At 45.1% G+C, this 17,878-nt stretch overlaps 1 protein-coding gene and 1 pseudogene across 1 annotated transcript; both read left to right on the top strand.

The window, feature by feature from the left end:
• Positions 1-563: 563 nt before the first annotated feature.
• On the top strand, positions 564-3,883 carry LOC129328360 (zinc finger protein 501-like). The gene is made up of 2 exons (XM_054977373.1): positions 564-633; positions 933-3,883. The coding sequence occupies exon 2, from the start codon at positions 983-985 to the stop codon at positions 1,928-1,930; it is 948 nt and encodes a 315-aa protein (XP_054833348.1). The 5' UTR covers positions 564-633; positions 933-982; the 3' UTR covers positions 1,931-3,883.
• Positions 3,884-6,063: 2,180 nt separating this feature from the next.
• Positions 6,064-17,878, top strand: part of LOC129327740 (zinc finger protein 850-like) — a 35,292-nt pseudogene continuing 23,477 nt past the window's right edge.

Here is a 17,878-nt window from a genome sequence, read left to right as displayed (position 1 = left end):
TGGAGGGTCAACAACGGGACGTTCGGTGGAAGCTCCTAAGCTTGTGCCCCTGGCTAGAAAGGATGAGTAGCTAAAGGGAGGGCGGGAGGGATAAGGGTATGGGGGAAAAAAAAAAAGAGAAAAAGAAAAGGAAAAAAATAAAAAAAAGAAAAAAAACCTAACAAAAGGAGGTGCTAGAATATCCACCTCTTTTTTTCGTTGTATTTTGCACTGAACATACAGCCTAGTGAAGATTTCTAGAGGACTCAAAAGCTTACTCACAATTTTGTGATATTTGGTTTGTGTTAATAAAAGTGACCATCATTTCATTGTATGGGACTTTAACAAAAAGAGTAAATGATATCAGGTGAAGTTCTTCACTGTTAGGAAATGGCTGAATATTTTAAGTGACTTCTGTTTTAGAAGAACTGCTTCATTTAGATCTGTAATTCAAAATTGTTTTTTTTTAATTACTTTATAGCAAACATGGGTAAAGGGATCCTCCATCCAGAGTGAAAAAAATTCAGTGCCAATGACTGGCATGCTACTCAGCAAGATGGAAAGAGCATGCTTTTATCTGGCTGGCTGGCTGCAAGGAAAGAGAAAACCTGAGGAGGAAGAGGAGAATTCACCCAACTTTGTGACATGTTGCATGTAGTATTTCACTTATAGTGTATGGCCTATGGGCTGTTAAATTTGAATAAACTGAAACTAAACTGCAAAAAAAAAAAAGAATATTTTCTTTTAATATTCCATTTATCTATTTGTTAAATCTATCTTCAGATGTAATGTGGAACATTTTCTCTTGTTGTTATGGCTATAATACTATTGTTAATGTTAATTTGCTTAATACTAATAAAAATATTTAAAAAAAAAAAACTTAGAACTCTTTCTGCTAGGTAGTAATTGTTCCTGTTCCTAGGGTATTTATTGGTTCTCTCTTTGTATTCTAGCAGGAAATGAAGGGGAACCAAATGCAGTGAATGTGGGAAAAGAAAAGGATATGGAAGAAGAAGAGAATCAAAGCAGGCCAGGTAACCAGAAACAGAACAAGAAATCATCTACCTTTCAAGGCAAGGATCTCCAGGCAGTCCTATTTGAAGAAAAAATAAAGAAAGGAAAAGGAAGGAATAAGAAAAGGAAAAGTTCTGGCTGCAAGTTTAGTGTTAAGAGAAACCAGGGAATTTACACTGAGGAGAACCTGTACAAATGCTTTCAGTGTGGGAAGAGCTTCACACGCAGCACAAGCATTACTCGTCACCAAAGGAGTCACACAGGGGAGAAACCATATGAATGCTTGGAGTGTGGGAAAAGCTTCACACAGAGCACACACCTTACTCGTCATCAAATGATACATATAGGAGAGAAACCATATGAATGCTTGGAGTGTAGGAAGAGCTTCACACAGAGCACACACCTTACTCGTCACCAAAGGAGTCACACAGGAGAGAAACTATATGAATGCTTGGAGTGTAGGAAGAGCTTTACACAGAGCACACACCTTACTCGTCACCAAAGGAGTCACACAGGAGAGAAACCATATGAATGCTTGGAGTGTGGGAAAAGCTTCAGATGCAACATGAACCTTACTCGTCACCAAAGGAGTCACACAGGAGAGAAACCATATGAATGCTTGGAGTGTGGGAAAAGCTTCACACGCAGGGCAAATCTTACTTGTCACCAAAAGTGTCACTCTGGGGAGAAACTGTTTAAATGCTTGGAGACTGGAGTTTCACTTACAAGTCAAGCATTATCCCACACCAAAAGATTGACATGGGAGAAAACTTACCAGTGCTCAGAGTCTGAAAAGAGGTTTAGTTGGAGATCAGACCTTGTGCCCCTTAAGAGAATCCACACTGGAGAGAAACCATATAAATGTTTGCTGTGTAGGAAGTGCTTCAGTGAAAAAAGAAGACTTACTTCACACCAAAGACTCCACTTAATAAATTAATCCGATTCTCACACAAGTTGCATCTGTTATCCTTTCTGACATTACAGTGTCATAAAACTCATATAGGTGTTCTGTTTAGATATCTGGGGAAGTACATAATATTACAGTAGAAACAGGAAGATGAAAAGTGATAATAGGCAGCAAAAAAGTGTCAAGTAGCTTCTCTGAGTTAAATTGTAAGAAGTGATACTATGTGATGCTTTCTAGAAATACCTTTTTTTTTAGATCATAGCTACATTAAGCTAATTAAAGTATGTTAGTGGTTAGAGAGCCAGCAGAGTGTAGTAGTTGGAGGGCTAGGATAGAATCTGGGATACCCAGGTTCAGCTCCCCACTCTGCCATAGAAGCTTACTGGGTGACTTAGGACTAGTCACACACCCTCAGTCTAACTTACCTTATGGGGTGATGTGAGTAGCTTTCAGTCCCCATTGGGGAGAACTGGGATAGAAATGGAGTAAATAAATAAATTGATTTCATTTATGGTTGCCAAACTGGCAGCATCAGTGATGGAACTGGAACATGTACTTAGCAATGAATATTGGCTGGGACAAGTCTGGTTATTTAATACTAACGAATATATGAACCGTTCATAGTAGTAATATTCAGGAGCTTGAGAACCACATGTTTTTCTGATATTTCACATGCAGTTCTGAGCACTATTCCCCAGTGCACTATTCCTGGATCTATCTGCAGCCTTTGACACAGTAGATCATGCCATCCTGTTGAGGCATTTAGAAACAGAAGTGGGCATCAAAGGATGTGCCCTGGACTCGCTTAAATCGTTTCTCATGGAATGGACTGAAAGGGTGGCCATTGGAAATCTGCTATCTCCAGAATGGGAACTATTTTGCAGGGTTCCGCAGAGCGTAATCTTATGTTATTCAACCGCTACATAAAGCCTTTAGGAGAACTCATTCACAGCTAGGAAGTTGGGTGTCACCAATATACAGATGACACCCAACTCTATATCTCGTTATCTAGGATGCAATAGAAATCTTGGATTGCTGCCTGACAGCCATGGTGTATTGTAGGGAGGGGGTCTCAAATGCTTCACTAGTGAGTTAGGGACTGTAGACTTCAGCACTATGTTGCCTTGCATATTATCTGTTGCTTTAAATATGTACTCCTATGCACTACCTGTGCTTTATGTTTGCTTTATGTTGTCTGATGTCAATCCTAGAAGGGATTATGTTCTGTTTCAGTATTTTCTTCTATTTTGTATTGAATTCTTCTAATGCTGTGTCTTTTGAACTTGTATCTATTTACCCTATGGCATTGTTTATGGAAATGTCCTTGATACCGTATGGGAATGTACTTGATACGGATTGTACTAATCTCATACTCTGTAATCTGTCTTTCAGCCTCAGTGAGAAAGGTGCGCTATAAGTGACATAAATAAGTAAAATAAATACTTACAAGAAAATAGGCAAGACTCTTGCTCTGTGGGGCTGGCAGTTGGCATGTAGCTCCCACCTTGAAACAGCCATTGCTGGAGGAATGTGTAAGCTAGGAGCCTCCCTGAGGTGCAAACCTCATACCTAATAAGGGTGAAATGTGGGGATGGGAGGAAGTTCAGTGAAGACGTTTGTATAGTGGCAGAGCGGGGATTCAAACCTGGGCCTCCCAGTTCCTAGTCTAACACTTGATCACTACATCATAGGGCCATCTTGTAAAAAGCTACTCGGATGTTTTTGTAAAGGATCAAGGACTGTACACTATACTACTCAGTACTTTATATCAATGTAGATATTCTCCTAATGGTAAGTTTCTGCATTGTTAATGTGTCATGTTTAATTATGCTGTTTCAACTATCATCTCTGTATTTTTGATTTGTTTTAAAATTTCTGTCATGCATACCCTAATGGATTTGTTCATTGAATGTCCTATCTATTTCTTGTATTGACTTGCACTGTATAATCCACCTCAGTGAGAAAGACAAGTGATAAATAAATATTTCTGTACTAAAGATAAAAACAGGATCTGTGAGAGCTTTTATTTCCTCAGGAACAAACACGCTTCCACCCAACTTTCCTATCCTGGCATTCCTTTCCACTTCTTGCTGCCTTCCACAATGATGATGTGTCTGATAAAGTGACTTCTGGGATAAATGTTAGCATCCAAAGCACCACGGAAATAAACTGTGCCACAGGGTCCCCGTTAATTTGATAAGCAGCTTTGTGGCTGCTTACCAGCCCTCTAGCTCTCTCCTCCCATAATATGTAATGATAGTTTGTGTACTGAATAAGGAATAATGCTTCCTGCCAAGGGGGTTGCAGCAATAATAGATGAAGCTTCTGAGACAGGCTGGGATTCAAACTTGCGGCCATTAGATCCTAGTTGAGCGCTCGAATCACTGTGCCACACAGGCTCTCATAGGTCAGGGAAGCTGTTTAAAAACCCTTTGTTGTGTTACCGGGGGTGGGGGGATATTTTCCACACTCACTCTCTGTGCTGCCTGCCCTTCCTGACTTCTCATGAGTAAACCTTACTCCATTTTTGGCACTACAGGTGCCATCATCCTGAAGCTTAGGGGCCACGTGTGACATGTCTGGTTTTATTTTGTGATGAGTGATGCCTACCAGGGCTGCTTAATGACAGCACGGGAGAAACTGCTCACAAGCCAGAGTCCCCACAACTGTGAAATACCCCGAGCGGACAGAAGTCATTTCGTCCCGAAGCCTCTTTCTGGGGTTCTCAGAGTCATGAGCTTTGTATTTTCTTTCTGGGACTGCTGGAAAGGAAAAAGGACTCAGTCAGGCAGAGAAAAAACATCTGTGGCTCCATGGAAAAGCATCTGCTTTGCATGCCGAAGACTGCCAGTTCATTCCCCCACATTTCTAGATGAGGGTCCAGGTAATGTGAAAGTCCTCTGCTGGGGCCCCTGGAGCGCCAGGGCCTATGCAGAAGACAATAGTGATCATGGAAAATTAAGGGCCTGAATTAGAATAATGCAGCTGCATGTGTTCATCTTACATGTGGCCAGCTTCATCACTAGGGAGAGCTCTTCAATCTCCATGGCTTCCCAACTGAGCCGTCAGTGAAAGAGGAAGGACTGCAAAATGTCAGGGTGTGCGTGCGAATGTGCGCTTATCAGAGCCAAGCTACAAGTGACGCCTGACACAGGTTGGACACTTGTCAGCTTCCCTCAAGTTTTGATGGGAAATGTAGGCATCCTGGTCTTGCAGCTGTAATGGAGAGCCAAGCTGTAAAACCAGGACACCCACATTTCCCATCAAAACTTGAGGGAAGCTGGCATGTGTCCAACCTGTGTCAGGCGTCACTTGTAGCTTGGCTCTCAGTATCACTTTGCATATCAGTAGTGGCTACTCACACCTGGCAAAAAGAAAGTTTTCTGGTTGTGAAAGGGTCAGTGTGAGAGTGCAGTCAGGAAAGCAACAGCCAATAGGATGAAACCGAACCTCCCAAGGGAGGCGAATGGAGGAAGGAATATCGGAGCTGGACCCATTCAAAGCGAAACTGGAGGCACCTTGCACGCCTTGGAAACACCGCTCTCCAGAGGACAGATAGGAAGAGGCACCCCCGAACCTACGTGTGTCTAATCGGGAGTAAATCTAATGGAAATTGAACTACCTCCACATAAGTAGGCGCTAGATCAGGATCTGTCACGTCTCTTGCATTAACCTAAAACCACAAGGTGGATGGAGATCTGCTAATAAGGCTGTTACTGGGGCGGTTATTGAGGAAAACTATGAACTTTTCTATTAAAAATCATACCTAATCAAGATTGTGATTTGCCCTAAAACTGAGTGAGAAGGAGGACTATAAAGAAACAACCTGCAAACTCCTATCCTTCCTAAGGCGGCGTGGGGGTGGGATGGACCCCACGGGGGGGGGGGCAATGAGCCGCGATTGCCGGCAGGGATCAAGGCCTCGCCTCCCCTCCCCCACAGCGGCGCCCAGTTGGACCTCTCGAGTCTCCTCCCTGCGCACTTCGGGGCTGCGAGCTTGGAGAGGGAGGTCGCCGCCTGGCGAGGAGGAGCGGGGAAAGCGAGCCGAGGCTTGTCTGGAAGGGCAGAAACAGGATCAGGAAGCACGTCGGGAAGGCACCTTCCTTCCGCCGGGTTTCAGACCGCCTTTTCCCCCTTCTCTCCGGATGCGTTAGCATCCGGTTGCAGCAGGACCGAATTATTTCCTAGGTCGGGAATTGACGAGCTGGCGAGGCGTTCGCCAGAATCTCGGGGCTGGAAGGGTTGGGGTCGAGATCACCAGAGCATTTAGTGGAGGCTTTGTACGGTAGGAAGCGTTTTAACCGCGTCTTCTATGGGGGGAGTTTGGGGGCTGCATGCACGAGTGTTGCTCTGCCCTCCCTCCCAGCTTGGGAACGGAGCCCTTGGAGGACATGAAAGGAAGGCTCCAGGGAGGTTTTTTGAAGACATTTCCCTTCCCTCGCTTGTGCAGAAATTCTCCCGCTCAGACGCAGGCTTTATGTCTGTTTTGCCAGGACTTGCCCCGCTCCCTGGGAAGGAGGGTGTGTGTGTTCTGCCTCCCTCCAGCCATTTTTGCTGTGCTGAAACGCCCCTCCGCCTTCCAGGCGCCTCTCTGAACCCTCAGTCAGCATTCAAAGGTACACTGCCTCAGAATGTGGAGGTTCCATTTATGGATATGGATTTACAGCCCGTCTCCCATACTCTGGCCCAGAATTTAGTCAGAGCTCCAGGTGCTTTTGAAAGTAGACAAGAGAGGCCAGCAGAGACCATGGAATGCATCCTTGTTTACTGTTTGTGGCAAAGTTACTTTGGAGCTCCTCCACTTGGATTTTTTTAAAGACGTGGGACCATTTCACACAGCTATTCTAGACAACCCTGATTCAGATATAGGTGTGTACTTAGGAAGTCCTACATATCTAGTGAAGCTCTCCTATAACAAACCATTCAACTCCTGGCAAGAAATACAACTCAGAAATGTTATAGGTCTGTTAGCAGGTGTAGTACACAAGTTTAAAAATTATTAGACTCTCCTCCATTTTATCCTTCTGTTAATTGTTTATGCTTTAACATAACTTCATTAAAAGGAATATTAGAATACCGTCTCCTCATTTTCCATAAATCATGAAAGGCTCTTTAAAATAGCTTACTAGAAGTAAATTGTTTACAGGCAAGGAACATCTTCTAAGAAGATATTTCAGATCAATTCCGATTTTCCAAACAATATTCCAACAATGGCTCTCGTTCTATCTGATAGATGGATGTTCCTGGGCCTGATATACCCTCCTTTGGGGTAGGGGAGATAGTTAAGAAAGCAGTCTTCCTGCCTACCTTAGATTTGGCCCAGTTTGGAGAAAGCCCCCTCTATCTCCCAAATCCTCAGTGAGTATTCAGCTGTTCTTTCCAATAATTATGGAGCATCTGGTTCTGCCTGAAACAATCTTATCCAGAAGGTATTTTCAAGCCTTCCGCCCAGGGCTTCTAAAAGAAGCCGCAAAACCCAACATTGACCTCGGACTCTTGCCAGTGATATCCGGACTGAACAAATGGCTTACAGGGACATAAGGAACCACCCTCACCCTGTGCAAATCTGGTTGCACGCAGCAGTGGTTTTTGATGGATCAGGACTCAGGGGCCTACAGGCTTTTCTTGGCATTCCAGTTTCTGCTTGATTTAAATCTGCTGATGCTGCCTCGTCCAGTAGGTGCAGCAGTTTCCGCGTTCCTTTAGCTGAATTCCCAGATTTTCCTAAAGCCATTTCAAGAATGGCACACATTCATGAATAATAATATTTGATTTATATACCACCCTTCAGGACAACTTAACGCCCACACAGAGAGATTTACAAAGTATTATCCCCACAACAATAATCACCCTGTGAGGTGGGTGGGGCTGAGAGAGCTCCTAGAAGTTGTGACTGACCCAAGGTCACCCAGCTGGCTTCAAGTGAAGGAGTGGGGAATCAAACCCGGCTCTCCAGATTAGAGTCCCACACTCTTAACCACTACACCAAACTGGCTCTTGTTGCAACAAGTTTAGCATTCTGGGGTTTATCAGCTATCCCATGCAACAAAGCAAGCAGAAAAAAGCCAACAGAGCTGTCAAGGAGAGAGGGAGAAAATCGTGGCAAGAGGGTTAGGGGGAAGGAGGATCTGGGGAGAGGATATCATGAGAATGGAGCGTGATTCTTTCAGGCTTATAACTGTGGCCTTGTGGGCGGTAAGACTTTTTGTGAAGTTGAATCTTCTGTGGATGTATTTGCAGAGTGTTTGGGTAAACAGCTGACCTAGAGCATCATATTCCTAAAGGGATGTGGGGAACATTAAAAAGTATTTAGACAGAAGAGTTGAAATAAAAGTTGCAAATGTAAGAGAGAAATCTTCCCCCTGCCTTGTCTTGCTCACTAGCAGAAGGAAGACGTTGCTGATGGGATCCCATCCACAATTTATTTGCAGAGAAGAAATGGAAGCCGCTATTTTGCAGGAGGCTCAGGTCAGGAAGATGAGCAAGGAATGGCTTAGCCCCCCCTATCTTTGTCACATGAAGAAGGTAGGCTGTGAATGGTGCTCCCTTTACTCCTGTGAAAATAATTCCCCACCTGGACTTAGCTGTGGATAAAATGCTTCCTCCCTCCAGGGCCTCGTGTCCTTCAAGGAGGTGGCCATCTACTTCACAGAGGAGGAGTGGGCTCTGCTGCATCCTGGCCAGAGAGCTCTTTACAGGGAAGTCATGCTGGAGAACTATGGGAACGTGGCCTCTCTGGGTAAGCAAGTATTTCAGTAGTGTGTGGAAGGTCCTGAATCCTTTCGTGAGTGTCCTGTGAAATCTTTGACAGACATCCCCCTCTGTTCCTTAACTGTTCTCATGAATTCTCAATGCTTTAAGATCCCTGTAGAATGAATGGTTGTTATCCTAGACAGTCTGTAGCACAGATACAGTGTCAAAGACGTGTCTAAGCAGTTTGTTCTGCTTTTCCTCGCAGAAGGATCTTGGACCTGCAAACCTGGCCTCATCTCCTGGCTGGAGGAAGCGGGTGAGACGTTCAAGCAGGACTCCAAGGATATGAAGAGTACAGCAGGTATGTGTGACTGGACCCTTCAGCGTCTGAGAGCTGTGGTTCTGTGTTTATTTTACTTGGAAAATATTGAACTTGCATTCATTTCACTTGGAATATATTGAACTATCTGCCATTAGGGGTTTCCCGCCAGCCAGTTCTGTGGCTTCGTGTCATTCCCTTATATCTGAAAATAAACTTGACATGAATCTGCATCCCCTACAGCTTTGGCTAAGTGTGTAAGCTGAATTGTGCTTAAGTCAAGACTGAATATTTCCTCCTTCCTTAGGTGGCCTTTCTTGCTGCAAAAATGAGTCCATCTTTCTTTCTCCCAAACTAGATGAAGCCATGGAAGAGATCAAAGTGAAGCACTCTCCCCAGGAGGGCCTTAAGTCAGAAGGCACGCTGGAGTGTTTCCCAGGAGGATCCACAAACGACTTTTTCTTCCCAACAGAGCTGGTTAAAGGTGAGTTTTCTTCATAGTGACGTCAGCGAAACAGACCAAGCCTAACCTGGGACGACTCCTTCATTGTGAGAGAATTGTTGCCATGTTGAAAGATGCTGTGAAGGAACTTCATTACTCAAGGCAGGATGAGGCCCTATTAGGGAGCAAAGCATGCTGGAGTGGTGTAGTGGACAGGGTGACTGGCAGAGATTGCAGAGACCCAGGGATGGAGTCCTTAGTGCCTTGAAACTCGCCGAATGATTTGGGCTCAGTCATTCTCTTCAGCATAACCTATACCTCAGGGAAATTGTGAGGATGAAACGGAGGATAATCATAAAATATATGTTGTACTCCCAGGCTGCTTATTGCGGTACCCTCTAGAAAAGGCACTTTGTGCTTTTTATCCCCCTCCTGCACATTAATAAAACAGCCTTGCATAAGAGTAGAGCAAGGTCTTCGTGTTAGCCAAATCTAATCTCAAAGCTCTGGCACTCAAAGAGCCTCTGGGTTACCTATTTACTTGAGGAGTGGTCTTCACTATTTGCAGACACAGGTACTGTCTTTAACTCCTGTGTACCAGTACAGGACTCACTCAGCTACTATCACAGGAAATCAGGAGGCCTGAGAGAGGAAGGAGGGGAGCCAGAGTTAGGGTAAAGGTAGAGTTCCATCAAGATGCGTTTTGCTGCCATGGAAGGGGTGGCTTCTGCTATGAAGCTTGTCCTTCATAGAATGTACTTCCCAGTAAAATAAGTGGAACTGAAATGGAGAAAAGCATTCTATTTATCTTCCCTTGTAATCTGTAAAGAAATGAAGCAGTGTTTAGCCAACTGGCTGCTTTCCTTCTGGGAACTGAAAAGCAACAAGAGGCCACGATATCCCCACAACAGTTCTCCACTTCCCTCTCCTCCCCTTACAAAATGCCTTTGCTGATTGTTAGAGACAGGGGTTTCGCCAAGCCTCCTGCAGTAAGACTATGTCCCTTATAACTGGTGATAACCATTCCTTTTCCTTGGGTTTTGGGATTTTTTTCTGTTCTCCAGCAAATGAAAGGGAACCAAATGCACTGAATGTGGGCAAAGAAAATGATGTGAAGATGGACAAAGAGGCAGGGAATCAGTGCAGATCAGGCAACAAGAAACAGGACAAGGAATTAACTGCCTTTGAAGGCAGGGATCTCCAGGCAATCCTAATTGAAGAGAAAATAAAGGAAGGAATAAGAAGGAATAAGCAGTGTATGAATGGGAAAAGTTCCAGCTGCAAATCTAGCATTAAGAGAAACCAGAGAATAAACATGGGAGAGAAACTGTACAAATGCTTGGAGTGTGGGAAGAGCTTCAAATACAGTGCACAACTTGCTCCTCACCAAAGGATTCACAGAGGAGAGAAACCATATCAGTGCTTGGAATGTGGGAAGAGCTTCACGCGGAGCACAAGCCTTAATGATCACCAAAGGATTCACACAGGGGAGAAATCATATGAATGCTTGGAGTGTGGAAAGAGCTTCAAACAAAGCGCACACCTTACTCGTCACCAAAGGGTTCACACAGGGGAGAAACCATATGAATGCTTAGAGTGTGGGAAGAGATTCACCAGCACCACAAGCCTTAATTATCACCAAAGGATTCACAGAGGGGAGCAACCATATGAATGCTTGGAGTGTGGTAAGAGATTCAGATGCAGCACAAGCCTTAATGGTCACCAAAGGATTCACACAGGGGAGAAACCATATGAATGCTTGGAGTGTGGGAAGAGCTTTGGGTTCAGCACAAGCCTTAAGTATCACCAAAAGATTCACAGAGGGGAGAAACTATATGAATGCTTGGAGTGTGGAAAGAGCTTCACATGGAGCACACACTTTTTTTCTCATCAAAGGATTCATACAGGAGAGAAACCGTATCCATGCTTGGAATGTGGGAAGAGGTTCAGACGCAGCACACACCTTACTTCTCACCAAAGAATTCACACAGGGGAGAAACCGTATTCATGCTTGGAGTGTGGGAAGACCTTCAGATTCAGCACAAGCCTTAAGTATCACCAGAAGATCTTCCCAGAGGGGAGATGCCGTATTCATGCTTGGCATGTGGGAAGACCTTCAGATGCAGAAAACACCTTAATTGTCACCGAAGGATTCACACATTGGAGCAACAATATGAATGCTTAAGAGTGTGGAAAGAGTTTCATTCAGAGTATGTCCCTTACTTATCACCAAAGGATGCATTAAGAGGAGAAACAATATAAATGCTGGCAGTATGAGAATATTCATTCACAGCATAAGCCTTGTCCCGCACTGAAAGATTCACACAGGGGAGAGAGCTTCCCAGTGCTTAGAGTGTGGAAAAAGGTTCAGTTGGAGATCAAGCCTTGCTTCCCATCAGAGAACCTACACTGGAGAGAAACCATATAGATGTTTGCAATGTGGGAAGAGCTTCAGTTGGTACAGTAGTTTATCTTCACATGAAAGGATTCGCACGGGTGGTGGTGGGGAGAAACCATATAAAAGCTTCAGGTGTGGGAAGATCTTCAGTCAGAGAAGCAGCCTTACTTTACATCAAAGGGTTCACTTAATCAAGTAAATGAAGCTAATCTTAGTCTCACAAGGGTTGCATTTGTTATCCTTTCTGACATTCCAATGATTAAGTATCTGGGGAAGTGCATAAGACTATGGCAGTTTCCACACGTCTTTATCTGTTGCAAAAGTCACGGAACGAGGGCGTCTTCTTGGCGCGATTTCTGACATAATCGCACCACAATTCCAGAATCTTGGTGTGATGGCATCAGAAATTGCACTAGGAAAACACCCTTGTTCTGTGAGTTGAACAGTGGCATTTTTTTCCAGAGCAGGCATGTGGCTATTTTTGATTTTTTAAATGATGGAGGTTTAAGAGCAAAATCACCCTTAGTGTTGATCAGTTATCAGGTGTCCTGATCACTAAAATTTTCTCATTGCAACTTAAACTTATTTTCAAGAAGTTAAAAGGAAATTTCTTTTAAACTTTGTTTCATTGATATCTCACTCACCCCATGTTAGCCAATATTTAGAGAATATGTGGGAGAATTTTGGCTGTGGCTCATCTATGGTGGAGTTTTTCCATATTTTATCTCCCTATTCAACATTTAGGAAACTGGTAATTCAATCTGTTAATGAACTGTTGGGCTGTCATATACTCCTTGATCCCCAAGTTATTCTGTTGAACTGGCATATTGCCAGTTCAGACACAGAAGTGATCTTGAACCTACTTCCCTCTGTTATGTTGGCAATAGCCAAAATAGAACAGGACCGCAGTCCCCCGTGGGCTACCAGTCACTATAAGCAATCAAACCTTCAATGATATTTATAAAGGGCAGTGATATAAATATGTTTACTAATACAATAAATAATAAATATGGAATAAATATCAAAACTGAATAGCCACTAAATAGAATATCATGAATCAACATCAAGCAATGACCATACAAAATACAGAAGCATTGATACACTCCTAAAGAGACAGAAAATGTTTATATTTGTAGTTGAGAGAGTCTGAAGTATGGGATGTGAAATATGTTGTGTTTTTATGTTGTTATATTTTGAAAACCAGCATAATAGGATAAACAGTGCAAGAAAAGAAGCCTAAAAATGTTATAGGTGTTCCATTTAAAGCAAGATCTCTCTTCCATTTATAAAAATGTGTTCTTCAACATACCCTAGAAGTGTAGGCGCATTCTTCCCCCTCTGGCAGGCTGTTCCAACAGCTAGGAGTCATACAAATTATTGTGCCCCTTTGCAGAGTGGCCCCTTCAGACGACTTTGCTCAGATAAGTGCAGCAGCCACCATATCATGAGGGGCTTCATAAGTAGTAACTACCCCTACCCAAGGATAAGGACAATGGTTGGAAAGGGACTTGGCCCACGCATACTTCAGGGTGTATTTTTGTGTTCATGGAGTTAAGTTCCTTCTTGCTTTTGGAGTTTTAACTTCAGACTCTTTGATTTTGAACTGTCCCCTCCCTTAAAAATGGCCTGTGCGTAAAGGAAAGTAGTCAGACTTCGAGCATGTCTCTTGTGCAGCCTGCGTCCTGCTGTGTTACTTTTCTACCTGCAGGGTGTTGCAAGTGAGAGACTTTACACTGTCTTTTTGCCTCAGACTTCAGAGGGGGCCTTAGAAGCCGAGAGAGGGAAGGGTCAATACCTGTGTATCCTTTCTACTGCTCCACTGCTGTCCCTTTGAAGGGTAGATTGAGGTTCTATCTCAGGGAGTCTCCCTTTTTGGATCATTTTTTTTTCTCTTTTCCATCTTAACACCATGAGAACAGGCCTTGCTTCCTTTGCTCCTCTCTGTTCTAGCATAGCTGGCTAGAGTAAAATGCTATCTCTGCTTTGTCCTATCCTGAATGGAGCTCCTACAAATAAATAAAGGTGGAGTATGCAAATTACACCCATTCTGCAATCAACTCAATTGACGTATCCGTCAGTTACTAGACTCAGTTCAAGGTTTTGACTATTACATACAAAGCCCTCCATGGTCTTGGCCATTCATATCTGCGGGACCCCCTCTCCTGCTACATTCCACAAAGCTCACCTAAATAGGACCTTCTGGATGCCTGCTCTCTGGTGGCCCCCACCTTATGGAATGGCCTACCTGAAGAGGTCAGGAAAGCCTCATTGGCTTTCTGCAAGATATGCAAAACTGAATTATTTAGGAGGGCTTTTTTACTCAGGTTATTTATTTTCTGAACTTATACCCCACCTTTCTCCTCAATCGGGGCCCAAAACAGCTTACATCACTCTCCTCCACTTTATCCTCACAATAACTGTGTGAGATAGGTTCGGCCAGGGCTTTTTTTCTGGGAAAAGAGGTGGTGGAACTCACTGGGTTGCCCTCAGAGAAAATGGTCACATGGCTGGTGGCCCCGCCCCCTGATCTCCAGACAGAGGGGAGTTTAGATGGCCCTCTGTGCCGCTCAGCGGCGTGGAGGGCAATCTCAACTCCCCTCTGTCTGGAGATCGGGGCGGGGCCACCAGCCATGTGACCATTTTCAAGAGGTTCCGGAAGTCCGTTCCCCCGCATTCCCTCTGAAAAAACCCTGGGTTCGGCTGCGTGTATGATTGGCCCAAGGGCATCCAGTCAGCTTCCATGGCAGAGTGGTGAATCAAACTTGGATTTCCCAGTCCTAGGCTGACACTTTATTCACTGCATCATAGGGCAGTGCTATAAGAAACTGCTTAGATGTTTTGGTAATGGAACAAGGACTCTAGACTATACTACTGGGTACTATCTATCGATGTAGATATGCTCCTACTGGCTAGTTTCTGCATTGTTAAACGTGTCATGTTTAATTATGCTCTGCTTCAGCAAGATTTCATCTCTGTATCTGGATTTGTTTTCAAATTTCTGCAAGGCATACCCTATTGGATTTGTTTATTGAATTTCCCAGTTTTTGCTTGTATTGATTTGCACTGTATTATCAGCCTCAGTGAGGAAGGCAAATAAATAAAAATTTCTTTTGGAAAGATGGAAGTAGACTCCATGAGAGCTTTATTTCCTCAGCAGCAAACATGCTGATTCCATTGTAGCAAACACACTGTACTCAAAACAGTGAGAGGGCTGTCGCTGCAAAAAGAATCCAGTTTGTTTCCCTTTAGTGAAAGAACTGGCTAGCCTTTTATATCCCCCACCCGACTTTCCTAAATACTAGTACTGCCAAAAACAATAAGATACATTAAAGACACTGGAGAACATTTTAGGAATAAAAACAGGTCACTGTTTAAATTTTATTAACTTTTTCAACAAAAAATACTTTACAACACCAGTTTCTAGGGCCTACCACCACACCTAAAATACATAGTGTATTAGCATAGATAGCAGTGATGTACCAAGCTACAAAAGTTCTATAGAACAGATATTACCAATTAAATTTGATTCACTGGTTTGCGTAAAAACAGCTGGGAAAGGACGCTTCCCCTTAGCCCACCCTTGCCGCAAGCACCATACGACTTTTCATAGACTGCTAAACTTTGCCCCCAGCTTCTCTGGAAATTGATGGAAAGGAGAGAAAGTTGAGGTGCCGTCCATATATTGGTGAGCCTCACCCCAAATCCCAAGATGATCTCTTCCAGTGGTTTTGCGTAGATGTGAAAAAGCAGGGGAGACAAGGATTGTTTTTATTTTTATGTATTTTAAAGTTTGTTTTAATGTGTTTTAATAGTGTAATCCTATATGGGAAGGCCAAAAGTGCTTAAGAAGCCAATGAGCCTCCATGTTGGCGTATCCACCCCTATTATGCCAGTGTAAACCCTTGCACCAGCAGGCCAGGGCACATGGTAGTCCACTCACCAAGCCGTTTTGGGCTTAGGAACGTTCCCTGCAGTGGTGGAAAGTTACGCCATGAAAAATGACGGTATAACCCATAGGCGACCAGTGTAAGGGGAAAGTTGCTTCTGTCCCCACACACATCCCTGCCCAAGCAGCCCAGTGGCACATAGGATGCTGAATGCTGCAATGACCAATCTGCTCGTGCCTCCATGGCAGCTGAGCCCCTTCCCCAGCACTAGATCATTCCCCCCCCCACCCTACATAATCTCTGGCCAGGGTGCCCATGAACCCAGGTAAGTAGGGATGTGGCTGGAGGCTGTGCCCAAGACCTCTGCTGTGGGGACTTGGGATTGTGAGTTGGGAGGAAATGCACGTAATGCGCAGGGGGGCTTTGGGAAATGTGGGGTGTACCTTGTACTCGCGCATGGGAAGAGAGCCAAGTCCAGAATATCTGACTAACAACAACTCTCACAACTCTCACTCAAGTTCCTTTACAGGTAACCCATCCTGAGTCCTGGCTCAGGGAGGGGCTCAAGTGTACTGACAAATAAGAAGGAGCTATGGAACCAGCTGCCCCAGTTTTCATGTTTGCACCTCTTCCCCACTCCCCTCACATATGAGCTGGTGCCTCCTCCCAAACACAGGGGTCTGCAGTTGGAGCTGGGAGGGGGGGGTAGCCCCTGCCTTTGAAGCACCACGGCCCATGCCTACCAAAGAGGCAGTCACCCAGGGAGCCACGCTCAACAGAGCCGCCTTGGATGGGGTGGTAGAGATGCCAGCAGGCCATGTCCGGGCTGTCTATGGACTCTCACTCTCACTCCTCCCTTGGGCAGAGGAAAGAGCACCGCCATGGGTCACGGTGGCTGGGTGCTTGCTCACGTAAGTCCTCTGTGAGGGCTGCTTTGCATCCCTTCGACTTTCTCTCACAGGATCAGAGCTCCAAGCAGCAGAGGGAGCAGTGAACCAGCCTGATGCAGTTGAGGACCATTTTCTTGCTGGAAGGGCATTCATCACCTGGTTGCTGGCAGCACCTGCGATGATGGAGCTGCCGCCACCCCTCCCCCAGCCATGGACACTCCCAGGGCGTGGCAGACCTGGTTGTGGCTTGCGTAAGGCCAGGCCCCTCACCCTCGCCACACCTCTGTGTTTCTCTTTCAGGCTGTACGCAACCCATCAGGGAGGCTGAGGTACATGACTACCTTTCCAGCTCAGCCCCAGGAGCGGATCTCCAGTCAGTCCGCAACTCTACCTCCCCATAGGATGGTCACTGGCTGTGGGCTGGCAAGGACGGGATGGCCCCGAAGGTGCTCCAGGTGACTGTGTGGCTCTGCGGCCAAAAGGAGCAGGGGCCCAGTGGCACCTTGGAGGCTCCATCCCCATTTAGCTCTTCCTCCTCCCCTACGAATACACTGTAGGCAGCTGGGTGGGGCTTTGAGTGTCACCTCTGTGTGTCTGGCCTTGAAAAGATGTGAGGGAAATGTGGGATGGACTTTAGGAATATTGCTCTGGGGATGGGATGATGGCCCCTGGAGCAGTTTTTCTGGCCCTATTGGCTGGCATTCCGCTTGGGGGGACCTCTTCCCACTCATTCCAGCCCTGAAGCACAACTCTTGAGGTCCACTTTGCATTTTTCTAACATCTTTTCAATGCTGTAATGTATTCCAATGGGGCTAATACACCGAGCCTTCAGGCCTCTCCTGTTGTTTCCAAAAGACATTCTTGTCATTCATTTCAGTGCCTCACCCCCACCCCCACCCCACTTTCTCTGTGCACCTTCCTGGGCCAGCATGATAACATCATTTCCTGAAAGTGATGTCATCGTGTGGGCACAGGAGCCTGGCTGATTCTGCTCCAGCCAGCCTTACTGGTACTCTTGGCTGCCTGGACACTGTCCAGAGGGGTGGGCACTCGGGAGAACTTTTACCACAGGTTCCCAACCTGTTAGAAATTTTCTGCTGGAGGCCGTAATAGCAAGCCGCCTCCTGCTCAGACACCCCTTATCTTCTGTGTCATATTCTAGAGTAGGAAGTTTGCTGCTCCGCCAACCTCAGCCTCCCCAGTCTTAGGGTTGCCAACTCCTGCTTGGGAAATACCTGGAGATTTGGGGATGGAACCTGTGGACGGAATGGTTTAAGAAAAGAAGAAACCTCATTTCCAAAATATTGTTCTGTGTCTTCTACGTAATGGGGACAATGAGCCAAATTTAC

This window comes from Eublepharis macularius, chromosome 4 (assembly GCF_028583425.1).
Source record: "Eublepharis macularius isolate TG4126 chromosome 4, MPM_Emac_v1.0, whole genome shotgun sequence".
Taxonomy (NCBI): domain Eukaryota; kingdom Metazoa; phylum Chordata; class Lepidosauria; order Squamata; family Eublepharidae; genus Eublepharis; species Eublepharis macularius.
This window is presented reverse-complemented; position numbering and strand designations above follow the sequence as displayed.